General features: G+C 40.6%; 1 protein-coding gene across 3 annotated transcripts in view; it reads right to left on the bottom strand.

The window, feature by feature from the left end:
- The window catches only part of PEX5 (peroxisomal biogenesis factor 5), a 42068-nt gene that overhangs the window by 15868 nt on the left and 1867 nt on the right, over positions 1-24333 (bottom strand). For 2 of the 3 annotated variants that reach the window (XM_027856387.1, XM_027856389.1), the window contains exons 5-10: positions 23779-23910; positions 11352-11457; positions 10522-10612; positions 7705-7815; positions 7364-7456; positions 6792-6911 (exon numbers count right to left, since the gene is read on the bottom strand). In XM_027856387.1, the coding sequence (XP_027712188.1) occupies positions 6792-6911; positions 7364-7456; positions 7705-7815; positions 10522-10612; positions 11352-11457; positions 23779-23910 (653 nt within the window). The remainder of the gene's footprint in view (positions 1-6791; positions 6912-7363; positions 7457-7704; positions 7816-10521; positions 10613-11351; positions 11458-23778; positions 23911-24333) is intronic. The other variant, XM_027856390.1, reaches the window with a different exon arrangement.

Raw genomic sequence — 24333 nt, 5'->3', positions numbered from 1 at the left:
ACACTCTTTCGTGGTGACCTCATCAGCTTCTATGTGTTTTAATTATATCTGGGGAAGACTCCCAGATATGGATATTTAGCCCCAGACTCTCTCCTGAGCTGCAGTTCCATACCACCATCTACTGAACACTGTAGGAACATGGATGTCCTACAGAACAAATTCAACATTTCCAAAACAGAACTCATTGTCTATTCCCCAAAATCTACCTCTCTTCTAAACTCCCCCTTTCTGGTAAAGGCACCATCACACAGGTTCACAATTTCTGAGGAATTTTCAGCTCCCTCCTTTCTCTCACCCTACATTTCTGATTAGTTGCTAAATCTTGTCAATTCTACTTCCATAACATCTTTCTCACAAATCCCCTTTTCTTTGCTCACAGGGCCACCATCCTGGTCCAGACTCTCATCACCGCTTGACTGGACTATTACAATAGCCTCCTAATCAGTCTCTCCCTATAGGCCTTTTCCAATCTCTCTTACACACACACAGCTACCGAAGTGATAGTCCTAAAGCACAGGTCTGACTGCTCAATAAGTTACAGCTGCTATTCCTGCTAAGCCCAAATGGAAGCTCCTGTCATTGCACAAGCTACTTTCTGGCCTTATTACACATCACTGCCCACGACATACTTTCTGTCTGGCCAAACTGGCCTTTCTGATGTTCCTCATACACAGCACTTGGTTCCCCTTCTTTTCCCTGCACAGGGAAAAAGAATTCCTGGAAGGCATCTCCTCCTCACCTCACCTCACCTTTCCAATCCCTGTGTAATTTCAAAACACAGTTTGGATGTCACCTCCTACGGGAAGTTTTTCTTAAGTCCCCCAAGTGTCAGTTCTTCCCCTCCACCAAATCACCTGTTATTTATTCTGTATTTGTACGTGCATATTGGTATGTGTTTGGTGGTTTCCCTAATAGACTCTAGACAATAGCTGAGTGGCACAACTCAATACTGAACTGGTCCCAGGTGACATTCAGGGCAGGCACAAGGAGAGTGTGGCCAAGAACAACCTCACAGTGTTACATTTACTCTCTTCTCCATCCTCCCATTTTGAAAGGGGCATCCCTGATAGACTGGCTATTCTGGACTCAAACTGCCTGAGAGCAATGACTGAGGGAAATTAGGGCCAACATAGTCATGTACGTCTAGGGGAAGCTCCAGCAGCAAAGCTGATGCTCCAGTGGAATGCCTTACAGGAGGCAGTTTATGGGTGAAAGCAGGAGCCCCTTGATGGCCAGATTCTTTTCGAATGCGGCTTCCCAAGAGAGATTTCAATTTGAAGGGTACAAAAATGTTCCCTCTAAAATATATGATCCAATTGAATTTTTTCTCCCATCATTCCCTGTGCTGCCACAACTAAATAAGAAAAGCAGTTATAGTTCTGAATTGTGGCAACATGTTCTGCCGGTAGGTAGTTCCCCCAAATGTTGGGTAAGCATGCCCAGGCTTCCTCGTCGGCCTCGGTTTGTCCAGAGGTTTGTTGTTGCCCCTAGTCAGTTGTTCTAAAGTTGTTTGAATGCAGCTCGAAGATGGACCCAGGAATCCTAGCACGAATCTAGTGTAATGATGTGCCAAGTACAAGAAACATCATTTCTCTTATTGTTAGTATTATTATTATATTCATTTTAGATAATGTTATATAATTTACATATTATATCATGTTTATACACTATTGTATGAAATTATCATATTAGTAGTAGTATTAAAGAAGTAATCTTTCACATGGTTGTTAATTAAATTTTGCAGTTCTTGAGATAATCAAATAATATTCATAAAGTGCTTAACAGAGTGCCTGACACACAGTAGGTACTTAATAAATGTTTGTGCTTTCCCCTCCCCCACCATCTTGCTTCTTTTAAGAACTGTTTGTTCATGTGCTTTAACTACTTATATACTGGGGAATGGCTTTTGGCCTTACAGATTTCTGTTAGGTGCCAAAATAACTGAGACAGCAGACTCTTACCCATGATATTTGATACAAATACTTTTTTCCCCAGTTGCACTGCTTTTGTTAGTAGCACTATCTTATCTTACCTTTTCTCATAGGGTTCCTTTTAACACTCTGTGTTCCAGTTGGCTCTGGCCACATTGCACACCCTGTGTTTTCCTGCCTTCATTCTGTTCCTTATAAGTGACATGACTTCCCTACTTATGGGAGTCCTTTCCCTGCTCAAATATCACCTCCTCCAGGAAGCCTTCCCTGATCTTCATAGCACTATTTATACTATCCTTACGCATTGTTTATACATAAGCAATATTTGTACATAATGTTGTATGATGGCTATTTGTGCACCTCCCACAGCCCCACCCCCAATTCCTATCCCAGAGTTCTGCGGCACTCAGGGAAACATTATCTAAATAACCAGGCCTCCAGGGCTTTCTCCAAAACTTCCTAGGAAGCTCTGCCTCAGCCCCAGGACCACCCACCTCCTGGCCTGTCTTTGCTCTACAGCCTTCCCAGGGGACTTTGATCAAAGACTCTCCCTGCTCCACACCCTGCCAACCAAATCCACCTCAGCCTCTCTCCACACTTCTCGGGGGCACTGTGTCAGCCCTGATTAAGGCCACCCACTTCCTGGTCTCTGTATTTGGCCCACGGAGCCCTGGGTGAGCCTTAGATCTATGCCACCTACCTCTAGCCTCTTTGCTTGAGACTTTTCCAGTTCTCTGGAGGCCTTTTCCAGACCTCACCCTGGCTCAGTGAGCTCTGGTGGGCTCCCTATTGATTCAAGAATCAATATAAAGTCCTCTGTATAGTATTTAAAGCTCTTTTTACTTTGTCCCCCTCCTACATTTCTAGCCTTCTTACCCCTTCCACTCCAGCACAATTTAGCTCCACTGGCCTGACTGCAGCTCCTAGAACATCTAACTTCCTGTCCCTAACGGCCAGAGGGCTCCTACCCCCTCACCTGCACCTCTGAGCTCCCCTGTCTCTCTTCATGGCTCACCTAACTTCTCCCCTTCCACAGGAGGCCTTTCTTAGTCCCTTCCCCTTCAGATCATCTCCATCTGCTCTGTACAGAGGGCAGCTAGATGACACAGCACCCAGTCAGGAGTCAGGAAGATTCATTTTCATGAGTTCAAATCTAGCCTCAGACACTTACTAGCTGTGTGACCCTGGAAAAAGTCCCTTAATCTTGTTTGCTTCAGTTTCTCATCTGTAAAATGGGCTGGAGAAGGAAATGGAAATGGCAAACCACTCTAGTATCTCTGCCAAGAAAACTCCAAATGGGGTCACAAAGAGTTGGACATGACTGAAAAAACCAAATACTCCATATATTTGATATGTACCTAGTTATTTACGTGTTGTCTCTTCTTTACAATGGGCACTTCTTGAGGACAGAGACTATTTTTGCCTCTCTTTACATTCCCAGGGATGTGAACATAAGTGGTTAACTAACAAATGCTTGCTGACTGAAAGAACAGGAAGAGAAGTATATGAACGACGTTGTGAAGGCAGAAACGACAAGATTCGACAACAAACTGGACGTGTGGAGTAAGTTCAAGTAAGGGGTTAAAAATAATACCAAGTTTGCAAGCCTGGACAACTGGGAGGATTATGGTGCTCTCAATAGTAACAGGAGGCTTTGGGGGGAAAGATAATGAGTTCTGTTCTGGACATGCTGACTTTAAGATACTCACAGGACATCCAGTCAGACATGTCCAAAAGGCACCTGGTGACCTGGGACTACAGCTCAGAAGAGAGATTAGGAGTAGACATACAGAGCTAATCGCCAAGTGATTTCTTAATTTCTTACAAGATTTCTTACAAGACTAGAGAGCAAAAAGAGACACACGCAGGCTCAGGACAGAGCCCTGGAGAACCCTCATTCAAAAAGTAGTTAGTCATGATTCAATGCTAACTTAGAAGGAGAAGCTGCAGTGGGGTGTCCCAGCAATCTGTGCTTGGCTCTGAGCTGTTTCATTTTTCTAAATCAGTGACTCGGAGAAAGGCAAAGGAGGTATTTGCTGATCATACCTGAGATGACACAAAGCTGGGAGAGATGGCTTTCATGTGGGATAAAAAGAGCTGGGATCCAAAAAGCTCTAAACAGGTTAGATAAGGTAACCACAGGACACTGAGTTCATTGGTATGGAGAACTCCCAAATGGAGAAATCCCCCTACCAGCACAGGCTGGCATTTTCTCTGAAACAGAAGTCTTAGGGAGCTACCAACAGCACATTAAGTGACTTGCCCAAAGTCACGGTCAGTATGTGGCCGAGGCAGGACTTGAACACAAGCCCTCTTGGATTAAGGCCAGCTCTCTAGGTGACCTAGTGGGCAGCCAGAAGGAGCAGTAGGTGGAGAGAACGAGCACAGGGCTGACAGTCAGGAGGATCTCATTTCAAATCCAGCCTCAGTTCAAATCACACACTTCTAGCTGTGTGACCCTGGGCAGGCCCTTTAATGTCTTGTAAAATAAGGATAATGCCAGTACCTGCTTCCCAAGGAGGTTGTGAGAACCAAATGAGATAATATTTGTAAAGTGCTTAGCACAGCTCCTTGCACACAATAGTCTATAAAAATGTTAGCTGTTTTTTTAATACATTTATAACATTTATTAAAATAATACTATTAGTTAATACAAACAGCAAAGAACCAAAGAAATAAATGCAAACTATGTAAAATCCCAATTAAAACCCTAATGTGTCTAACATATTCATTCAGTAGTTAACATAAAGCCCCCAAGAAAGATAACATCTCAATATAAGGTACTGCAAAACAATTGGCAATTTTCAGTTATTGAAACTGTGGGTTTTGGGGCAGCTATGTGGCGCAGTAGATAGAGCACCAGCCCTGGATTCAGGAGGACCTAAGTTCAAATCCAGCCTCAGACACATAACATTTACTAGCTGTGTGACCCTGGGCAAGTCACTTAACCCCACTGCCTAACTCCCCCCCAAAAAAAAAAATTTGTGGGTTTTGCATTTTGTATCCTTTTCTCAATCAGGAAAAAAATTGTTTTTGAATGTTATATTACATACATACAAAACAAAATACAAAAATACATTATAAACTTGTAACTGGCAATATATTATCTTATATGTTTCTCATAGGCTATAGATTGGTTATGATACATACACAGCTGGTACATAACGTCTACTAAGATAATAAAGAACAGACAAAATACATGTAAGCTGTACAAAAATGTTAGCTATTATTATTATAACTATTATTTTATAACACGCAGCTGCTCAATCTAATAAGATGAAATTCAACAGAGATAAATATAAAGTCTTAAATGTAGATTCACAAAAACCAGCTTTACAAACACAGAATGGGGATACTTCACAAGCACAAGAAGAGCAACAGTGCCAGTGCAGTGCACAGAGTGCTAATTTAAGTGAGGAAGACCCAAGTTCAAATCCTGCCTCAAGCATGTCCTAGCTGTGTGACCCTAGGCAAGTCACTTCTCTTCTTTCTGCCTGTTTTCTCATCTGTAAAGTGGCAGCTGAAACATCACCTGCCTTGCAGAGTCGTGGTGAAGATCAAAAAGATTACCCAGGGAAAGAGCTTCACAAACCCTCCACATACTGCTTGCTATTCACAGGAGAAGATGGGTAGACAAGAAACACTCTGAAAATGGTCCAGAGGTCTTAGTAGACTGCAAACTCAGTATGAGCTGCCCTATGACATGGCAGCCAAACACAGTTCCTGGGAGCTCAGGGACCATAGAAGGTCCAGCATCTATCCAGAGGGAGAATGGTGCCTCTGCACTCTACCATGGTCACAGCACATCCAATACTGTGCTTAGGGGCAAGTGTCACAGTATATGAAGGATGCTGAGAAATCTGGGAACATCTAAGAAAGGTAAAGACTACTTAGTGTGGTAAAAGGCTTTGAGCGAAGATTAAGGAGAGACATGAGAGCTGTTCTGGGATACATGAAAAGCTAGGATAGGGAAATAGAATAAGATTTATTCTGCTTGGCCCCAGAAGGCAGACCCGGAGCAACTGAAGTTATCCCAAACTGGAACGGGCTGCCTCCAGAGGTTGAAGGCTTGTCCCTCATTGGAGGCCCTCCGGCAGAAGCTAGAAGACTATTTATGGAATTCGTTAGAGTGGGAAATCTTTTCTTGGGTATGTGTTGAAGCAGATGGCTATTAAGATCTCTCACAACTCTGAATTCTATGATTCTCTTTTTCACCCCAACCCTCATTAATTAATGACACTACCTTGGTTGAGGTAGCTAACATATGAAGAATGGGATTAGAATGGAAAAAATTTGCCACTTTAAGTATGACAGATAGTTAGTTAGGTGTCTGGAGGCAAGAAGATAAACTACCATTTACCAACCTCTGAACAGGGAGGATTCACAATCTGATCCTATCATTCCTGATCCTTCGTTCATAGGTAACTGCTGTCCCCTACTAACAGAGGACCCTCCTCTCCTCAAAGCCACTGGGGCCAACACTCCATAGATCGTCTTCTGCATAATCCTGTTTCATTTCAAGAAAACCACATCCTTTCGAAAGCCCAGAGACCCAAACTAGACACCAAAATATTTTCCTCTCAGTTCAGGTGTTCCTTAGTTCTCCTGAACGGTGCCAAATCCCATATATTGACAGCTTTGATAAAGCAGGATGATAGACTTAAGCTACAACCAATGGCATTCAATATTTATGATTTTCTATTAACAAAGGAAGACAGTATGATTGTTTAGGCTTCTTTGCATGTGAAGGTTCATAGGAGAATAGTATTTGCAAAGTGTGCACTTGGTAGCTTTCCTTTTATCGCCAGTTTGAAGAGAAGATTGAAAGAGAAAAGGCCACCAGAGAACAATGGCTCTTACCTTATCATAGGAAGAAGAAGTGAGGTCATCATAGTCAGAGAGCCAAGGATGGGCCTCAGCATCCCGTTTCGCCATCTCTTCCCATTCTGCCTGCAGCTTATCCCAGAAGTCAACATCAGACTGTAGGAAGGTACATGTTGGGGAGAAAAGGAGTCAGCTATCATGGCCTACTAGAAATCTACCCTCTAAGATTATTTCCTAGGAACTTTCCTATTTGGTCTTACATTCCCACTGCCTGGGCTCCTATCCATAGAAGAATTCCTCTAGAAGGGGTTCTTGACCTGTGGTCCATGAACTTTAAAAAAAAAAGAATTATTAACTGTATTTCCATATAATTGACTCTCCTTGTAAATCTATGTATCTGATTTTATGCATTTGAAAACATTATTCTGGGGGCAGCTAGATGGACACTTACTAGCTGTGTGACCCTGGGCAAGTCACTTAACCCCAATTGCCTTGAAAAACCAAACCAAACCAAACTAAAATAAGAGATGAAAGGGGTCCCTGGGTTTCACCAGACTGCCAAGGGCACCTATAGCACAAGAGGCCTTGCTTCTGGCCTCTGTTCTCACCTCTACGGCTGACTTGGCTCTTTCAAATTCTGTATCAAGGGCAGGCACATTCGCTGGCCGTGTGAACTGGTCTACCCAGGCCTCTGATGTGCCCTGTGAGAAAGAAAGGGTAGAAGGCTAGTCAATGTTCTACCACCCACAAATTCTTTATCCTCTCAAAAGGTCCCTCAAGCTGAATATTATCAGCTCCCACTGCCACCCACGCCGGGAGCAGGCCCTGACAGAAAAAACTGTCGGTGACCATCCTCTCCCCACCTGGGATCAGAGAACACTGAGAGGGAAACCTTAACTTGGAGCAAGAGCTGACTGTGAGGCTGGACTGGGTTGTGACAGGGTCCTACCTGCTGCTGCACAAACTCTGCTGCCCACTGTTCTGCCTGCTCCTGGCTGGACCCCGCATTGGCATCCAGGGACACCCGCCCCTCTCCGATCTGCCGCACGAATCGCAGGAACTGGGGCACAGAGACACACACAGGCCACTTGGGACAGGACTGCCAAGTGTGTGCCCTCAACCATGGGTGAAAGGACCCTGCACACTCCCTTCTCCTTGAATATACTCAGCTCCAGGCAAGATATGATAAACACTCTGAAAGGTAGCCAAGAACAAAAAGGAGAGGATCTTGGGCTCTAATTTCGGAGGACAGGGTTGGGAGGGAGATAAGAGAAAGGGCAACTGGGGCAGCGTGGTAGTGCACTGAATAGAGCACCAGCCCTGGAGTCAGGAGGACCTGAGTTCAAATCCAGCCTCAGACACCTATTAGCTGTGACCCTGGGCAAGTCACTTAACCCCAACTGCCTAAAAGGAAAGGGGGAGGGGCAATTGTGGGACAGGTCTTAAATCTCATTTCTTTGGAAAGAAATTCAATTAGCACTTAATAGGTGCCTACCAAGTGCAAGGCACTATGCTGGTATTAGGAATAAAAAAAACAAACAAAAAACAATTCCTGTCCCCAAGAAGCTTACACTCTATTGTGAGGATATAATATATACCCAGACAAGTTATTACAAGATTATCTGAAGTGAGGGAGGGTCCTAATAACTGGAGGGAGGGGGAGTCAGTCAAGGCTTTACATAAAATGTGACATTTAAGCTGATACTTGAAGAAAGCCAGGAATTCTAGGGCTATGAGGGTTCCAAGCCTGGAGGTAGCCAGTGCAAAGAAGGCCCAGTGACGGAAGGAGGAATCTTTAGTTTGGGGAAGAGCTAGCCGGCTAGCGTGCCTGGAACACAGGTTACATGAAAGGGAATAATACAAAAGGAGTCTGGAAACAGAGATCAGAGATAGATTTTGGAGTCCATTAATGCCAACCTGAGGAATTTGTATCTTATCCTAAAGGAAACAGCTATCCACTGAAAAATGTAGAGCAAGGCAGTAACATGGTCACACCTGTGTCTTAGTAATACTTATCTGACAGCAATGCAGAGGACAGATCAGAAAGGAGAACCTGGAAACAGGGAGATTACACTACAAGTTCAAAGGAGAAATTATGAGGGCCTGACCTAGGGTAGTTACAACCCATTTAGAAAAAACACAGGGATATAAGTGAGAAGCACTGTCAAAGGTGAACTGACCAAACTTGGCAACTAACCGGATAGGGGATGCTGGAGAGGAAAGAGTCAACGATGACTCTGATGTGGCAACCCTTGGTGACTGGAAGCAGGAGATGCCCTCGAAAATAAGTAGGCAGGGTGGAAAGAGGTAGCCTGAAGAAGGGAAGACAGCGAGAGTTCTGTTGTGGACCAGTTGAGTTTCAGAGGCTAGGGGGAAATCCAGGCAGAGTCATTCACAGGTAGTTGGCAATGATTTAGGAGATTAAGGATCATATCTATGAGATGGCCAAGACAGAGAGTCTGGAAAGAAACAGAGGCCTTGAGAGCCAAAAAAGGTTGGTGGTTGGGAGACAGATGATTATCCTACAAAAGAAACCAAGAAGAAATGGCCAGATAGGTAGGAGGAAAACCAAAAGAGAAGAATGTCACAGAAGTCTAGGAAAGTAAGCGTTCTCAGAAGGAGGAAGTGCTCAGCAGTGTAGCAAAGAGGGAAAAAACAGAATGAGGACGAAGAAAAGTCTATTGGTTTTAGCAGTTATGAGACCATCCGTCCTCTGACCCTGAGATCCAACTGCTAAACAGAGTGGCAAAATGGATACAGCACTAGACTTGGGAGTAAGCAAGAGATGGGTTCAAATCCCACCTTGGAGGGAACAGAGGGGGTCGCAAGCCAAACTGCAAAAAGTTGAGAAATAGGTGGGAAGTATAGAAGTAGAGACAAGAGTGTAGGCAACTCTTTCTGGGTGTTAGGCTGTGAAGGAGAGAAGAGATGTGTGATGACAGCTTAAGATGGCAGGGTTTTTTAAGGACGGGGGAGACTTGTGCACATTTGTAGCAAATAGGTAAGGAAACAGCAAATAAGAAGAAATTGATGATTAAACAAAAAGGGGGTATAACTGAGAAGGTAAATTTCATAAAAGGGAAAGGAAGGGAAAGGATCAAGGACAAAAGTAGAGGGGTTGGCTTTGGCAAAGAAGAGTGACCTCTTCCTCAGAAACTACAGGAAACGAAAAAAAGGCTAAAGGAATTTTGAGGGGTCAAATAGGGAGAAAAGGGAAACACAAATATGACTTCTATCTTCTCAGTAAAGAGGGAGATGAGATCCTAGGGTACTACAGTGGGCTTGAGGACAGAAAGTTCACTGTCGGAGAGTATGAGGAAGTCAATTAGAGAAGAATAAAAGTGTTGCTAAGAATACTGCCATGCAGCCATGAGGGCACAGTTGTGATAAAACAATAAATTTCTAGTAGACCCCTTTGGCACAGCTGTGTAACTCTCTAGTAGCCTTTAGTGAGTAGCACATAGTTAGGATCAAAGAGGGAGATGGTGGGAATAAGCCAGGCTTGGAGCCTGGCAAGGGGTGAGTGAAGACAAGGGAGCCAAGGGTTCCAAGTTGAACTGATCAACTAGAGGCTCAAGACTAAAGGGAAGAATGTGAGCCCAGAGCAGGGCTGACAGACTGGAAGAAGAGACAAGAATGGAGGAGACTATAGGAAAAGACCTGCTGTCTCAACTCCCTCTCCCAGGACAGAACACGGTAGAAGAACACATTCCCTATGTTCCATGCTTAGCTCTCCCAAACACAGAAACAGCAGGGTGAGGCTCACCTCAGAATTAGCTAATTTAGGGTCATCCACCTTGGCCACGAAGTCATTGGCAGTGGACTGCAGGTCTTCATCAGGAAGATATTCCTTGTACCTGGGCCAGAAGAGGACAGAATGATCTGATGCTCCAAAAAACAACCACCTTATGCACACTCCTTATGCATACCCCTCCTAGCCCTGAACAACATCTTTCTCCTCTCAGCTGAAGAGAAATGTATACATATATTAAAAGGGGACAATGGGTATGGAAGAAAAGATGAATTCCCATATTCTATTATCTTCTTTTTTGCTAAGGCTAGGTGGTGTAATAGACAAAGCTCTGGACCTTAAGTGAGGAAAACCCGAATTTGAATCCAGGCTCAAATACCTATTAGCTCTGTGATGCTGGGCAAGTCAATTAACCTGTCTGCCTCAGTTTCCTCAACTGTAAAATGGGGATAATAATAGCACCTACCTCCCAGGGTTGTTATAAGAATCAATTGAGATAATATTTGTAAAAAGTCTAGCACAATGACTGGCATATACTAGGTACTAAATCCTTCTTCCCTCCTTTATTTCCTTCCCTAACACACAACCTTGAAGGACTGAGGAATCACAAATGATGCAACAAAGGCCTTAGGGCAGCTCTAGACTTATAGTGAACTAAGGGCAGGACTTACAGAGTTTTTATGTTGGACATAATACAAGTAGGAAAAATTAAAGAAGCTAACTAAGGAGGAATAAGAAGCTATGAGAAGACAGCATGTAAATGTGAATGAGAAATGTTAGAAGGGATAAAAAATATTGCCTGAAATCTTTCCTTGGAAGTACAGGAAGGAACAGCCAGGACTCACCAGTGGTCAGTGGTGGTTGTTCCCTCAGGCTCTCCTAGCCAGAGTTTCTCTTCTGACTGTTCCAGGTACTCCTCAGCCCAGCGGGCAGGGGACACCGATGAGGGGTCTGCAGAGATTAGGGGAGATTGGAGAACCAACAGAGTCAGCCAGAGAATGGGGAAATGAGGAATACTATGTACAGACTAGATGGCTTCCCTATTCCTAGTATCTCAAAAAAAACCTATTCACTTCCCTGGACTAACCATGCTAATGAAACTCCACTTTCAGGAAGTTAGAGGTAGAAGGTTTCTGAAGGTCAAAGAAGGTCATGAGGCCACATGGGGAGGTCAGGCCCAGAGCAGCTATAAGTATGAGACATGGAGCCAAGAGACATGGGCTCAAACTCCAGCTCTGATATTTTTCAGCTATGTGATCCTAAGCAAGATATTTAATTCCCAAAGCCCCAGTTTTCTCATTTGTAAAATGTGGAGAGTAATCTTCACACTACTTACCTCACAAAGGAGTGATAAAGTGCTAGAAGGAAAGCACTTTATAAAACTTAGAGCACCATATAATAGAGAATGACTCAAATACATGACAGAAAGAGCCAACCACAATAGAGAGGGGGCGGAGGAGATCAACTTTTTCAAAAGAATTGCAAACCACAAATGACCCCATTAAAACACACTGAAATATTAAGAGAAATTAAAATTAAAATTCTAAGGTTTTACCTCACACCATGAAAACTGGCAAATAATTAGGAACAGTCAATATTGGCAATATTCAATACTGCAGGGGCAGTGGGAAGACAGGCTGCAAAGTAGAATTTAATTTGGAATTATATAATAAAAGTAACTAAACTAACCAAACCCTTTAACTCAATAATGCCATTACTGAACAAGTACCCCAAGGATGCCAAAGACAGAAACAAAGGTCCAACATACACCAAAATGTTCACAGTGGCCCTCTTTATGGCTGCACAGAACCAGAAATAAAGTGGATGCCCATCAACTGGGGAATGAAAAACTGTGGTACATGAATGTCATGCACGTGGGAATGATTATGCAGCAAGAAATGACAAATAGGAAGAATTCAGAGGAATGAGCAAGGTTTATATGAAATAATACCAAATTAAGTAATCAAAACAAGAAAATGATATACAACATCTAAAAATGTAAATGAAAAGATGACTAAAAGGAAATCAAACCCTCGAGTAATGGAAAAACCAGTGACAGTCCCAGAGAAGAGAGAAATAAACATAACCTCCTCCTCCTGGCAGATGAGCGCAAAATTACTGTAAGAAAGTATTATAAACATTGTATCAGATTTAATTGTTTTTCTTTGTTTAAAGAGAGGGTTTGATCTGGAAGGGAAGGTGGGAAAGAACTGTGATAGGTAGACAAAATGCATCAATAAAACATGTTTGAAAATCAAAAGTTCTATAAAAATATAAGGTACCATTATAGTGAACATCCTCATTGAGAAAAAAAAGATTGTGAGGTGGCAGAGAGGGAAGAGTTAAGGCACAAACAGAAGACTTCCTATTCCTTATCACAAACTGCCTAACCAGTTCTCCCTCTACCCAGATTCAAGAACTGATAGAAGGTCGTTATCTGCTGTCTTCTCCTCAGTGGCTTTTGGAGTACAAAGATATGATCTCATTCCCCGTTCTGAACAGAATACTCATGAAGTGGGAACCACATGCCCCAGCAGGAGGAGCTGTGTCAGCCCTACCAGTTAATACTGTTCCCAGACGATGTGAGAGACAAAAGTAGCCACCTGGGAGTCAGGCTTCCCAGACTGTTACCCCTGCTCTGCAAGCATTTATTTAAAATCTTTTCATTCAATATATTTTCTCAGAGGCAAGCAGCACACAAGGTCCTGCTGAAAACAGAAGGGAAAAACTCTAACATACAAATCAAGACAGACTACAAGTAGAATGCGACACTGCCTGCCACACACAAGGACTTTGTCCTTCATTTTCCTCATGTCTAGAAACAAGTGCAGCACGATGAATACCCTGAAAAAGATCCTAAAGGTCAAATCAGCAGAGACATAAGGCTAGGGAGTTATCCCCTAACTAGGGGGAGTCCACACCTCCCTACATAACAGCAAAAGTAACTGGATCATCAGAAAAACATATTCAATACCTATCCAATCTTCAATGTAATGGCAAAGATCAAAACAGAATCTACACACACACACACACACACACACACACACACACGCACACACACTTACACTCTTAGGGAGCTACAATTGAGATTCTTTGATTCTACAGTACTGCTGGCTCTGCAGTCCACTTAACAGGTGACCTAGGCAAAGTTCACTCCTCTCTTCCTTCACTATCTACCTCACTTTCTCTACATGTAAAACAAAAAAACACAAATCCTAGTCTGTCTCTACTCCCTAGGTAGGTCAAAAGTATAAATTAGGAAACGTTAAGAATATCCTGAACTATTTGGAAGACATGCTTCTCCAAACCCTTGAAAGGAATCAAGATGTAGTATTTCGATCAATATGATCATTTAATTTTAATGATACCTGCTCCTAAAGAATATCATTTTCATCTGTCTACAGAATATGAGATAAATATGAAGTAAACTGTTGTTATTATTTGATAAAATGTAACATTATTAACTACAGAACATGAAAAATATTTGTTACCAAGGTTTTGCTTTAATTTTAATTATTCCTCTCCACATGATTTGGAGTTGCAGTCTGAAAACAGTGGGCTATGAAGGGGAAAAATTTTTCAAAGGATCACACACACCCCACAGGGGTAAAAAGCAGAGTAGTGCTTATATACTAGAAAACATGGCCTATCACTCTTTCTACTAAGATAGCACATGAATCCTTCAGGATTATATAGAAAATCACAAAACACAACTTTCCATGGCACTTCTGCTATCCCTTAGAATCTACTTAACCATTAAGTAATATTCAACATAAAAATGGATGCTTCCCAAACTTTTTTTTTGTGACACTGTCCCCCAGTTTCAGGTACTGCCTTTTAATATTAACATGAAGGTTCTTCTCCCTAGATAGCCCAGGCAACATTTCTTTACCTTATTCCTAACTAAAATCAGGGAGTAAAAACTGGCTTTTAAATGGCCACTAAAGACACATCTAATTCTATTATCTATGATCTTATAATCCAAAAAAATTCCTCAAGGTCAGATGCCTTTCTATTGAGTTGTATCCTGCCGATCGACCCTCAGTCTCCAATATGATAAGTATATACTAAGTGCTTAATATTTACAGTACCAATTTCCCATCATCTAGCCACTTGCCCCATTCTCATTGATGAATAAAAGAACCCCCAATCCTTCCCTTCTTGCTTTCCAGTCATTCCCTACCCAACATTCCACTTGGTTTCCTTCAGCAGCTTGTTATTAAGTTTCAAGAAGCCTTCATAAAACTACAGCATATTCCATTTTTGAGAAATACAATTTTAGAGAACATTCAAAAGAGCTAGTTAGGGAAAAAAACAACATAACTTATCTTAGGAGAATCCTATAGGAAGCAGGTCCCATTGTTATATTAGCTTTGAAAAAGTCACTTGCAAGTTCCTCTAATCTCAGGGCCAACACTGTAAGCATAGGCTGGCTGCTGACAAGGGTCAACAAGGGATCCGTTATATACACATCAATCTCACAGGCCAAAAATAAGAGGATAAATATTCTCTCTGCCTATGAAAGTTTCTAACTTTGATACACTGTCCACTTACAACAAAATCACATTGATAATGCAAAAAGTGTACCAGCAAATTTTTTACCACATGGAAGCTTTCTTTAGCTTTCCCTGGGCTGGCCCTCTTCTACTGATTATACTTATTACAACCCAACATACGTCCTGTAAAAGCAAATAAGGTGACAAGAAGGAACTAGAGTAGGGAAGGAAAAGAATGATGAAAAAGTGACTAAGAACCAGCTTCCTTTTACATTTTGATGCATTTCTTCCAACATTTATTGAATATTATGCGGTACAAAAGGACTAGTTCCTGGAGTGGGAATATTCAAGGAAAGAAGAGCCTAAACAACGGCACTCTCCACCCCCATCTATTTTAATGCTTTCCAGGAGCAGCTGGAGAAGAAATAAATATGCTACAAATCACTAGCTATCTAAGAAATGCAAATTAAAACAGGTCTGAAACTTTACCTCACACCACGCAAATTGGCAAAGATGAAAAAAATATGGGAACAGTCATTGTTGAAGGGGTTATAGAAGACAGGTGCACTGATGGTGGACCTGGGAAATGCTCCAATAATTTTGGATTTCAATTTGGAATTATGCAAGAAATGTTTAAACCATAATGACCCTGACCCCATAATTCTACTATTGGGCATATACCCCAAGGAACAGAGAGCAACAAAGTTCCAATACACTCAAATGGATCTGTGCTCTCATCAGTTTGGGACTTCCAACAATGCAGATCACAACCCACCTACACCCGCCTACCCTGTGCTACTTTTGACCAGGTTCAACCAAAATTTCATCACAAGAGGATCCAACTCAACGAACTGGAGGCTTTCCACGCTTCTTCCTGACGTCATAAGGATACAAGTGGAGTACTCTGGTTGGCCTTGCTCTTGTCATGTGAATAGCCCATCTTCTCTTCCTATCACTCAACTTCTTGATGACACCATTTGTTCGTATTCGTCAGCATTTTTCACTGGTTATATGGTGCAGCCTGCTGACACCATGATGAGACTCTCTTAAGACTTTCTGCTCTTAAGAGGCACTGATATCCCATGTCTTGCTGTCATACAGCAAGTATTAATACTGAAAAAAGATAGCCCTTGCATGAAAAATTTGGGATGAGTAAAAGAGCGCTGCAATTTACTAAAGGCAATCCAACCTGCTGTTATTTCTGAACCCTAGAACCAGATCAGTGTGTTATCTGTACTAATTGTCCCAGATATACATAACTATTAGACAAGTTCAACTGGGTGTCTATTCAAATCTATGCTGAAATCTGGACAAGACATCTTTCACCTATTTTGTCTTTCCTATATATGTGGTCAGGCTGCACTCATCTGAGTGATTACAGATCTGTTTGAGAATGTCCTGGGTCTTGATGCAACTAGCACATTAATCTGCAAATTAGAGTATCTGGAGGCTCTCACCTTGTGCTTGATCTCCTCCATCACAATGATCAATGCCTTTGGCAAGAGCTAGCTGTGGTGGCACATGACAGTAATCCCTACCTCAAGGAGGCTGATCACTTAAGTTAGGAGGTTCTGAGTTTTGACTGGATGTCTACACTAAGTGTGGCACTAATATGGTGAGCTCCCAGGAGCGGAGGGCCACCAGTCTGCCTGAGGGGTGACAAAATCCAGGTCAGAAAAACAGAGCAACTTAAAATGTCCATACAGATCATCACTGGGATCCTGCCTGTGAATGGCTGCATAGCTTTCAGCCTAGGCAAGATAATCTCAAAAACAAAACTCCAAAGTAACAGTAACAGCAACAACAAAAAAAGCCTTTGGCAAACATACATTTTGCCTCATCTGATGCTTATCAGAGAGTTACTGAACAAGGTTGTCTCTGCTGTTAAATCTTGCAATGATCTTGAATGATTTCGAGAAACCTTGAGGTTGAATTGTGTTCTACTGGATCAAAGGCTTTTTTTGTAATCAATACTAAGAATGGTGGTATATTCTCTACATCTTTCAGTTAACTGTGAGATGGTAAAGATGTGATCCATTGTTGAACACACTATGCAAAAATGTATTTATTCCCTACTAATATCCTCACTGATGTTCCTGATTTGTATATAGATGACTCTCAGAGATTTTAAATAGAACAGCAGGCATATAGGTTTGGTAGTTATTAATGTTCTCTTGGTCATTTTTTTCTTCAATATTAAGAGTCCAGGATTTTTTCCTACACCTTTGGTATCTTCTCCTCCTTCAGATACCTTGCATATTGGTCAATGTCTTTATAATCGCATCTCCTCCAGGACAGATCTTTATCTCTTTACTCTGAATGGTTGTTTGCTTTAGTGTTAACTGCTACATCTCTATAAGTACCTTGTGGACTGTGATGTTAGATTTTCCAGTATGGTAGTTCCACTATCTTTGACGGAGAAAACAATTTGCTAAAATGGCTTCTGCAAATAGTTTACATTTTTTTTTCTATTTGTAGTCCTCCTTCCATTTTCAGTCTTGGATGCCCTTGAGATGACTGCTTAGTTGGATCTCTTGCCAGGCTTTCATTAAACTGGTTTTGCTCTCCACTGCTTTTGTTTTATGAGACAATAATGCTAATAATCATCCATCATCTTCCTTTGTAAGATTTTACAGATGAGTTTATATTCTAACCCGCTCTTGTCATTGGCAGCTAAGAAAGATAATTCTCTTTTTAGCAAGTTAGATGTTTGCTAACTGAGGTACTTTCTGGGTTCTTTTGGTTTCCTTGTGGCAATTAACTTAACACTGGTTAAGTTTCTGGACAAAATTATTATAGTTGGTGTTGACATAGGTTCTATTGTCCATTTCCTATTTTTAAATTTAAAAATTACATGTTTAAATAATTTAGGATTAATCATTTTAACTGCATTCCAAATTTTTATTATTATTCTTTCTTTTATTTCTCTCTCTTTACAAATTCTGATCTTAGCTCTGATGAATCAGTGGTCTAATTGTACACACACAACTGACTCAGTGATAACTATAACAAGTTTTCTTCCTGTTATGTTAAAAAAAAACAAACACTGCATTCTTCATGGTATTATTTAGTGCTCATCATGTCTAGCACCTATCAATTGTTTTAAAAAAGAAAATATGGATGATATAACAGTATAAGGCTTCCATGTAAACAGTACATCTTTGGCTTCTTTCATTTCTTTCTCCTGAATCACATTTGCCCATATCTCTCTCCCCATCCTCACCTTTTCCCTGGTGACCAAAGTCACCAATATCAGAGTAGTGGTTAATTTTATTTGGAGAATATTAGCAAGTTCTTTATAGAATTTCTCTACTTTACCCTCAGCAAAAGTTGTCAGTGCATAAGCTGCAATTATCATCATGAACTTCTTTTAGCAAACATCATTAGTACTGTGCTATGTGATGACCAAATGTTCTATGAAACGCTTCTTATAGCTGCGGAAGGTATAATAAAACCCATTCTATCAACTTCTTTTTTTTTTTACCTCTTCAAAAACTATTTCTTCTTTCATCTTCTTTCAATTATAGCAAGAATATCCAGATGGATGTGATTTGGCTCATCTTACAATATGTCCACTCCCTGGTCACTGGACAAAGAGCTTACACTTATAGTATCAACAGTCAAACTGAAGTTTGATTCTTAGCACCATTACACTTTTCCTAATACTCTACTACTTGAATCACTACAGGAACAGAAAAGGGCCACACATAATTCAGAGTCATTTAACAATTTTGTCTCAAGGGTTGCCTCAGCCAAAAACATTTCATCACCAGGTGGCCAGCCTACTAGTGATGTACTTTTCCATCATGAATTGGTTTGGTCCTCAGAAAAAAAACACAGCCTGTTATCAGGACCACACTCAAAGTCTTTCCAGCTTAGTAGAACTTGCCAGAGAGCGTACTCTGATGGCATAATCTTTAGAAACCCTGGGCTAACTCCATGAGTAGGCATCAGAATAGGGTTTTGTAGATAGAGGAAAGCTCCAAGCTCCAATGTATACCAAAACATCCAATCAGTACTTTTTGTCATAGCAGAAAAGGGAAACACCAACACATTCTATTCTATGCTACAAGAAGCTCAAAACAGGGATGTGACCTGAATATTAAATAAAGGTCATAGGAACAGGGATTTAAGTGGCACAGAGAATTTTCTAATGAGGAAACTTGCTCTACCAATGCAGGTCAGCACCTTCTTGACAATTTAGTCTTCAAGAGGTGACTAGAGCACTAAGAGGGTCAGTGACTTGCCCAGGATTACACAGCCAAGTATGTGTCAAAGGCAGAACATAAACCCAGGTCGTTCTGGTTGTAAGGTTGTAAGTTCTCTATCTATTACGTCACACTATCCTCTCTAAAAAAGTTAGACGACAACCAATTCAGCTCTGTCAAGGGACAGCCAAGCAAGGGATTACAGTTCTTCCGACAGCTATTTGCTTATGTCCTTTGACCACTTATACACTGGGGAATGACTTCTGATCTCATATATTTCTATTAGTTCCCTATATATCCTAAACCACATCCTTGTTATAAATAGTCGCTACAAAGATCAACCACTTTCTTTCTTACTCTAGTTGTATTAATTTTTTTTCTTACAAAAGGCTTTCAATTTCATGTTATCAGAATTATCAATTTTCTCTTTTATGACTGCCTCCAACCCTTGTTTGGCTATCCCCATAAACAGAAGTAAATACCTACATTCCATAAGTTAGAGCTGAGTATGTCTAAATGCTTATAATCTTGTCCTAACATTACACTGATGTTCTTTGCTTCCTTTCCCATCCATTTCTACATACTGTCCATTTATTTTTGCTCATTCTTAATATATACCTGGCTTACCTCCTTTTCTGCGTCATACACGTGTCTTTTGCATCGCTTCTCATGTGCTGCAGGCGGCTTACATCTACCAGCTGTCTGTAACCGTGATTCTCTCGAGATCAAGGTATTCTTCTATTCGTAGCCAAATTGTATCACCAGGAAAATATTGGTGTTAATGAAAAGATGGACTTTTGAGGCATGGTGGGAGCACTGAAAGTGCTGTATGCATAGTCAAATTCAATTCAGCCTAATCTCCACCTGGTGCCAATTCTGGATTCAGCTCACTATCCACCTGCAGTGTTGGCCCAGGATGCGTATATTGTTAAAAGAACAACAGGTTGTCCATCCAACTGTATGTTATAGTCCAGGTAAATGATATTTACATAATCCTTAAAAAGTCTCCTTGGTTGGCTTCTGTGACATGGTACTGTCTTTTTCTATTTGTTTTAAAGTCTTTATCCACTTGGCATCTTAGTGACGAGGCCCCAAACGGTTTTGGCATTCAATACAACCAGCATAATGTCATTCATAAATAGAAACATTTAGAAAATCTCCCCATCAAATATCTCTTTTATTTATAGTCCATCAAAGGCCATCTTCCATGACACTGGCAAAGGCTTTTGGTGAACATAGGACTTGTATCTACTGAGTGTCAATATCAAATAAAATTTAAAAACACAGAACAGCATTTGACACACAGTCTTATGGAATATTATTGGATCAATAAGGGCATCACCTTGTTCCACCATCTTTTCCATTCTTTTAGCATCTTTCCTTTTTTAGGTTTCTTGAATCAATTGCTGAATATTTTTTAAATGGAATCAGCTCCAGCCCAGATCTTTTTGTATGAATTAGCCTAGCTCCGGCTCTTGTTAACCCTTTTTACCAGTGCTCACACATTGTATCTAGTCCTGTGATGGCAGAGTCCAAATCCAGGCAGTCCACCAGCACTGTTATCTGCTGACCCCACCCCCTCCAGCTTCATCTACAAATGTTCTCAGGTAATTTGGCTTAGCTGAGTCATAAGACTGGAGCTATTTCCCCAAATGAGGAAAAGGGAATATCACAAATTTGACAGAAAACAGCAGAAAGCCCTAGAAAAGACTTCCCATACCAGCACATGTTGCATTTTTGTGGGGCTTTTTTTTTTCCCAGATGGCTTGCTAACAATCAAATTCTGATCCTTTCAAAAGAAAATGACAACCTCACAGATATGTTGTACCAAAGTAAGACAGAAACAAAACAAAACAAAACAAAACAACAAGCAGAAGAGGGCCTTCTGGTCCCACTCTCATGACCTAGAATTAGAGGGCAGCTGCGGTAACTTAAACAACCTAATAGAACCCCAGCACCCACTTCTACAAATCCCTTGGATCTCCTAAAGGGGCAAGAGCAGAATGGGAACTTTCTGTGCTACTACACTACTCAAGAAATCCCTGCTCTGTTGCTGTACCACCAAGCACCAGGGGAAAGAACAGAGGAGGCAAAGAGTCTTCCATACTGCTTAAACTTGAGAAGACAAATTAAGAATGCCCAGGGCTTTCTTGTCACTGCCCTGATCCTAGGGAGCTTCCTATCTCAAGCTGTAGGGGGCCCAAAACATATTCAAAGTGACTAGGCAACATAGCCAAGAGAACTTATAAGCTCATAACTTTACTAGAGATGGTTAACCACTCATGACTTCTCTGTGTAAGGAAACTACAGTGATGAGGTTCTAGAATGGTAACCAGCATCTAGCTCTCTACAACCTTAGCTTATGGTTGGCCCCCAAAGAGCAATGAATCATCACCTTCTCAGACACCAATACAAACCAGTTTTCTTGGTCCAAGACCAGTTTCACTGCCCTGCCATCATACAGATCAGAGGTTCTTAACCTTTTTTGTGCCATGTACTCCTCTGGCAATCTAGTGAAGCTTATGAACCCCTTCTTAGGAAAATGTTCTAAATGTACAAAATACATGAATTTTTAAAATAGTTATCCTAACTATAAAACACTCTTTACAGAAATAAAGACAGATCTAAATAATTGGAGAAACATTAATATCTCATGAATTGGTCAAAGCAACATAATAAAAATGACAATACTATCTAAATTCATTTTCTGTACTATTCTAATTCTCAAAAGAATATTTATAGACCTATTATGATATTTTACATTTCATAGAATATTTCATTAAAATAATAATGAAATTCATATGGAAGAACAAAAATTCAATAATCTCACGTAATAATGAAAAAAAAGTGGTAATGTTGAGGATGGGGTCATCAGTATCAGATTTCAGACTACTATAAAGCTGTAATCATTAAAAAGATTTGTACTGGTCAAAAAAAAGAGAGGTCTATCAGAGGGACAGATTAGATACACAACATAGAGAAGCAAACAAACACAGCAGCACACTGTTTGATAAACCCAAAGACTCCAATTGGTGGGAGAAGAACTCACTATTTGACAAAAACTGCTGGGAAAACTGGACAGAAGCTTGGCAGAAATTAGGTTTAGACCAACACTGCACACCATACACCAAGATATGCTCCATATAGAAACCTGACCTAGATATAAAAAGTTACATCATAAACAAATTAGAGGAGCAAGGAAGAAATTACCTTTCAGATCTATGGGTAGGGCAAGAGTTCATGACTGAAACAAGTATTAAAGAGGATCACACAAGATAAAATGGACAATTTTGATTAAGTGAAATTAAAAAGTTTTTACATAATAATATCTAATATAGAAAACAAATAAGTAACTGACAAAAAAAATCTTTGCAGCAAGTTTCTGATAAAGGTCTTATATCCAAGATACATAAGAAATTGATTCAAGTTCATAAGACTAACAGCCATTTCCCAATAAATAAATGGTCAAAGGATATGAACAGGAAATTTTCAAAAGAAGAAACCAAGTTCTCAACAATTGCTCTAAATCACCAAGAATTTAATTTAAATTAAAGTAATTTTGAGTTTCCACCTCATACCTATCAGACTGGTAAAAATGACAAAAGAGTAAAATGACAAATGATAGAAGGGCTCTGGGAAAAAGTATACTTTTTATACTTTTTACCCTGCTGGTCGAGTTGTGAATTGGTCCAACTATTCTGGTAAGCAATTTGGAACTATGCCTAGAAAGTTACCAAACTGCGCATGCCCTTTGACCAGGCTATATCACTACTAGGCCTAAACCCCAACAAAATTATTTTTTTTTTAAATAGAGCAGCTCTTGTGATATCCACAAACTGAAAACTAAGGGGGTATCCTCCTATTAAAGAATAGCTAAACAAACTATGGTATATGAATGAATGGAATATTACTGTGCCATAAGAAATGATGAAATTAACAATTTCGGAGGAAACTGGAAAGATCTCTGTGAACTAATGCTGAGTGAGGTGAACAGAAATAGAATAATTTATAATAACATCATAGAGGAAAACAATTTTGAAAGGCTCTGACCAATGCAATGATAAAAGATTAGTTCAAAAGAATGTGGATAAAACAAGTCACTCACCAACAGAGAAGTGATGAACTTAAGATGCAGAGTATGATATACCTTTCTGGACAAGGCAAATGCAGCAATTTGTTTTGTTGGACTATGTAGGCTATGTATTGAGGACTTTTAAAAATTTGTAAACAATGGAGGGGTGGTGGTAGGAGAGACAGACTGATTTTTCAAATGCTCATTAATTGAAAAAATAAATGTAATGATAAACTCTATTTTAAAATTATTTTTAAAAATACAGTTATCAAAGTATTTTTAAAAAACACAGTCCATGGTCCACAGGTTAAGAACCCCTGACCTAGATGGAAGTCAAAGGCCCATCTTCCTATAAAATTGAGCCAGTGGACCTAAGGATAAAGCTGTTGAAACTGCATTATATCCTGATTGGGAAGGGATGGGGAGGAAAGGGAGGAGAAATGAATCTGACTGTTTTACTGAAGAGGGTTACAGACTCCCTCATTTAAAGCCTCACCTGTAACTTCAGGTATGAATTCCTGAGACCAGTCAGCCTCATTGTAATCTTGAGCTACGTCCACGGCATCTCCAGCTGCCAGGAACTCTTGAGCCCAGTTCTCAGATAGTGCCAGGTCGGCCACACCTGGGGCTAAGAGAAAGAGATGAATAAAAAAATCAAAGATGAAAAAAAATCAAAAAAGAAAAACAAAACTCAACAACTCAAGTTGAGTTCAACTGATAATACCATGTCTTCTGTCTCTTCCGTTACCTCAAGTCCTCTTGCCTACAACCAGCCCTTAGAAAGGGTCTTCCAGGGGCAGCAAGGTAGTGAAGTGGATATAGCACCGGCCCTGGAGTCAGGATGGCCTGAGTTCAAATATGGCCTCAGGCACATAACACTCACTAGCTGTGTGACTCTGGGCAAATCACTTAACCCCAATTGCCTCACAAGAAAGAAAGAAAAAAAGAAAGAGAGAAAGAGAGAAAGAAAGAAAGAAAGAAAGAAAGAAAGAAAGAAAGAAAGAAAGAAAGAAAGAAAGAAAGAAAGAAAGAAAGAAAGAAAGAAAGAAAG

The sequence above is a fragment of the Vombatus ursinus genome, unplaced genomic scaffold, assembly GCF_900497805.2.
Source record: "Vombatus ursinus unplaced genomic scaffold, bare-nosed wombat genome assembly UNPS02011431.1, whole genome shotgun sequence".
In the NCBI taxonomy this organism is placed as follows: domain Eukaryota; kingdom Metazoa; phylum Chordata; class Mammalia; order Diprotodontia; family Vombatidae; genus Vombatus; species Vombatus ursinus.
Note: the sequence above shows the minus strand (reverse complement) of the source record. Positions and strands in the feature narration are given on the sequence as shown.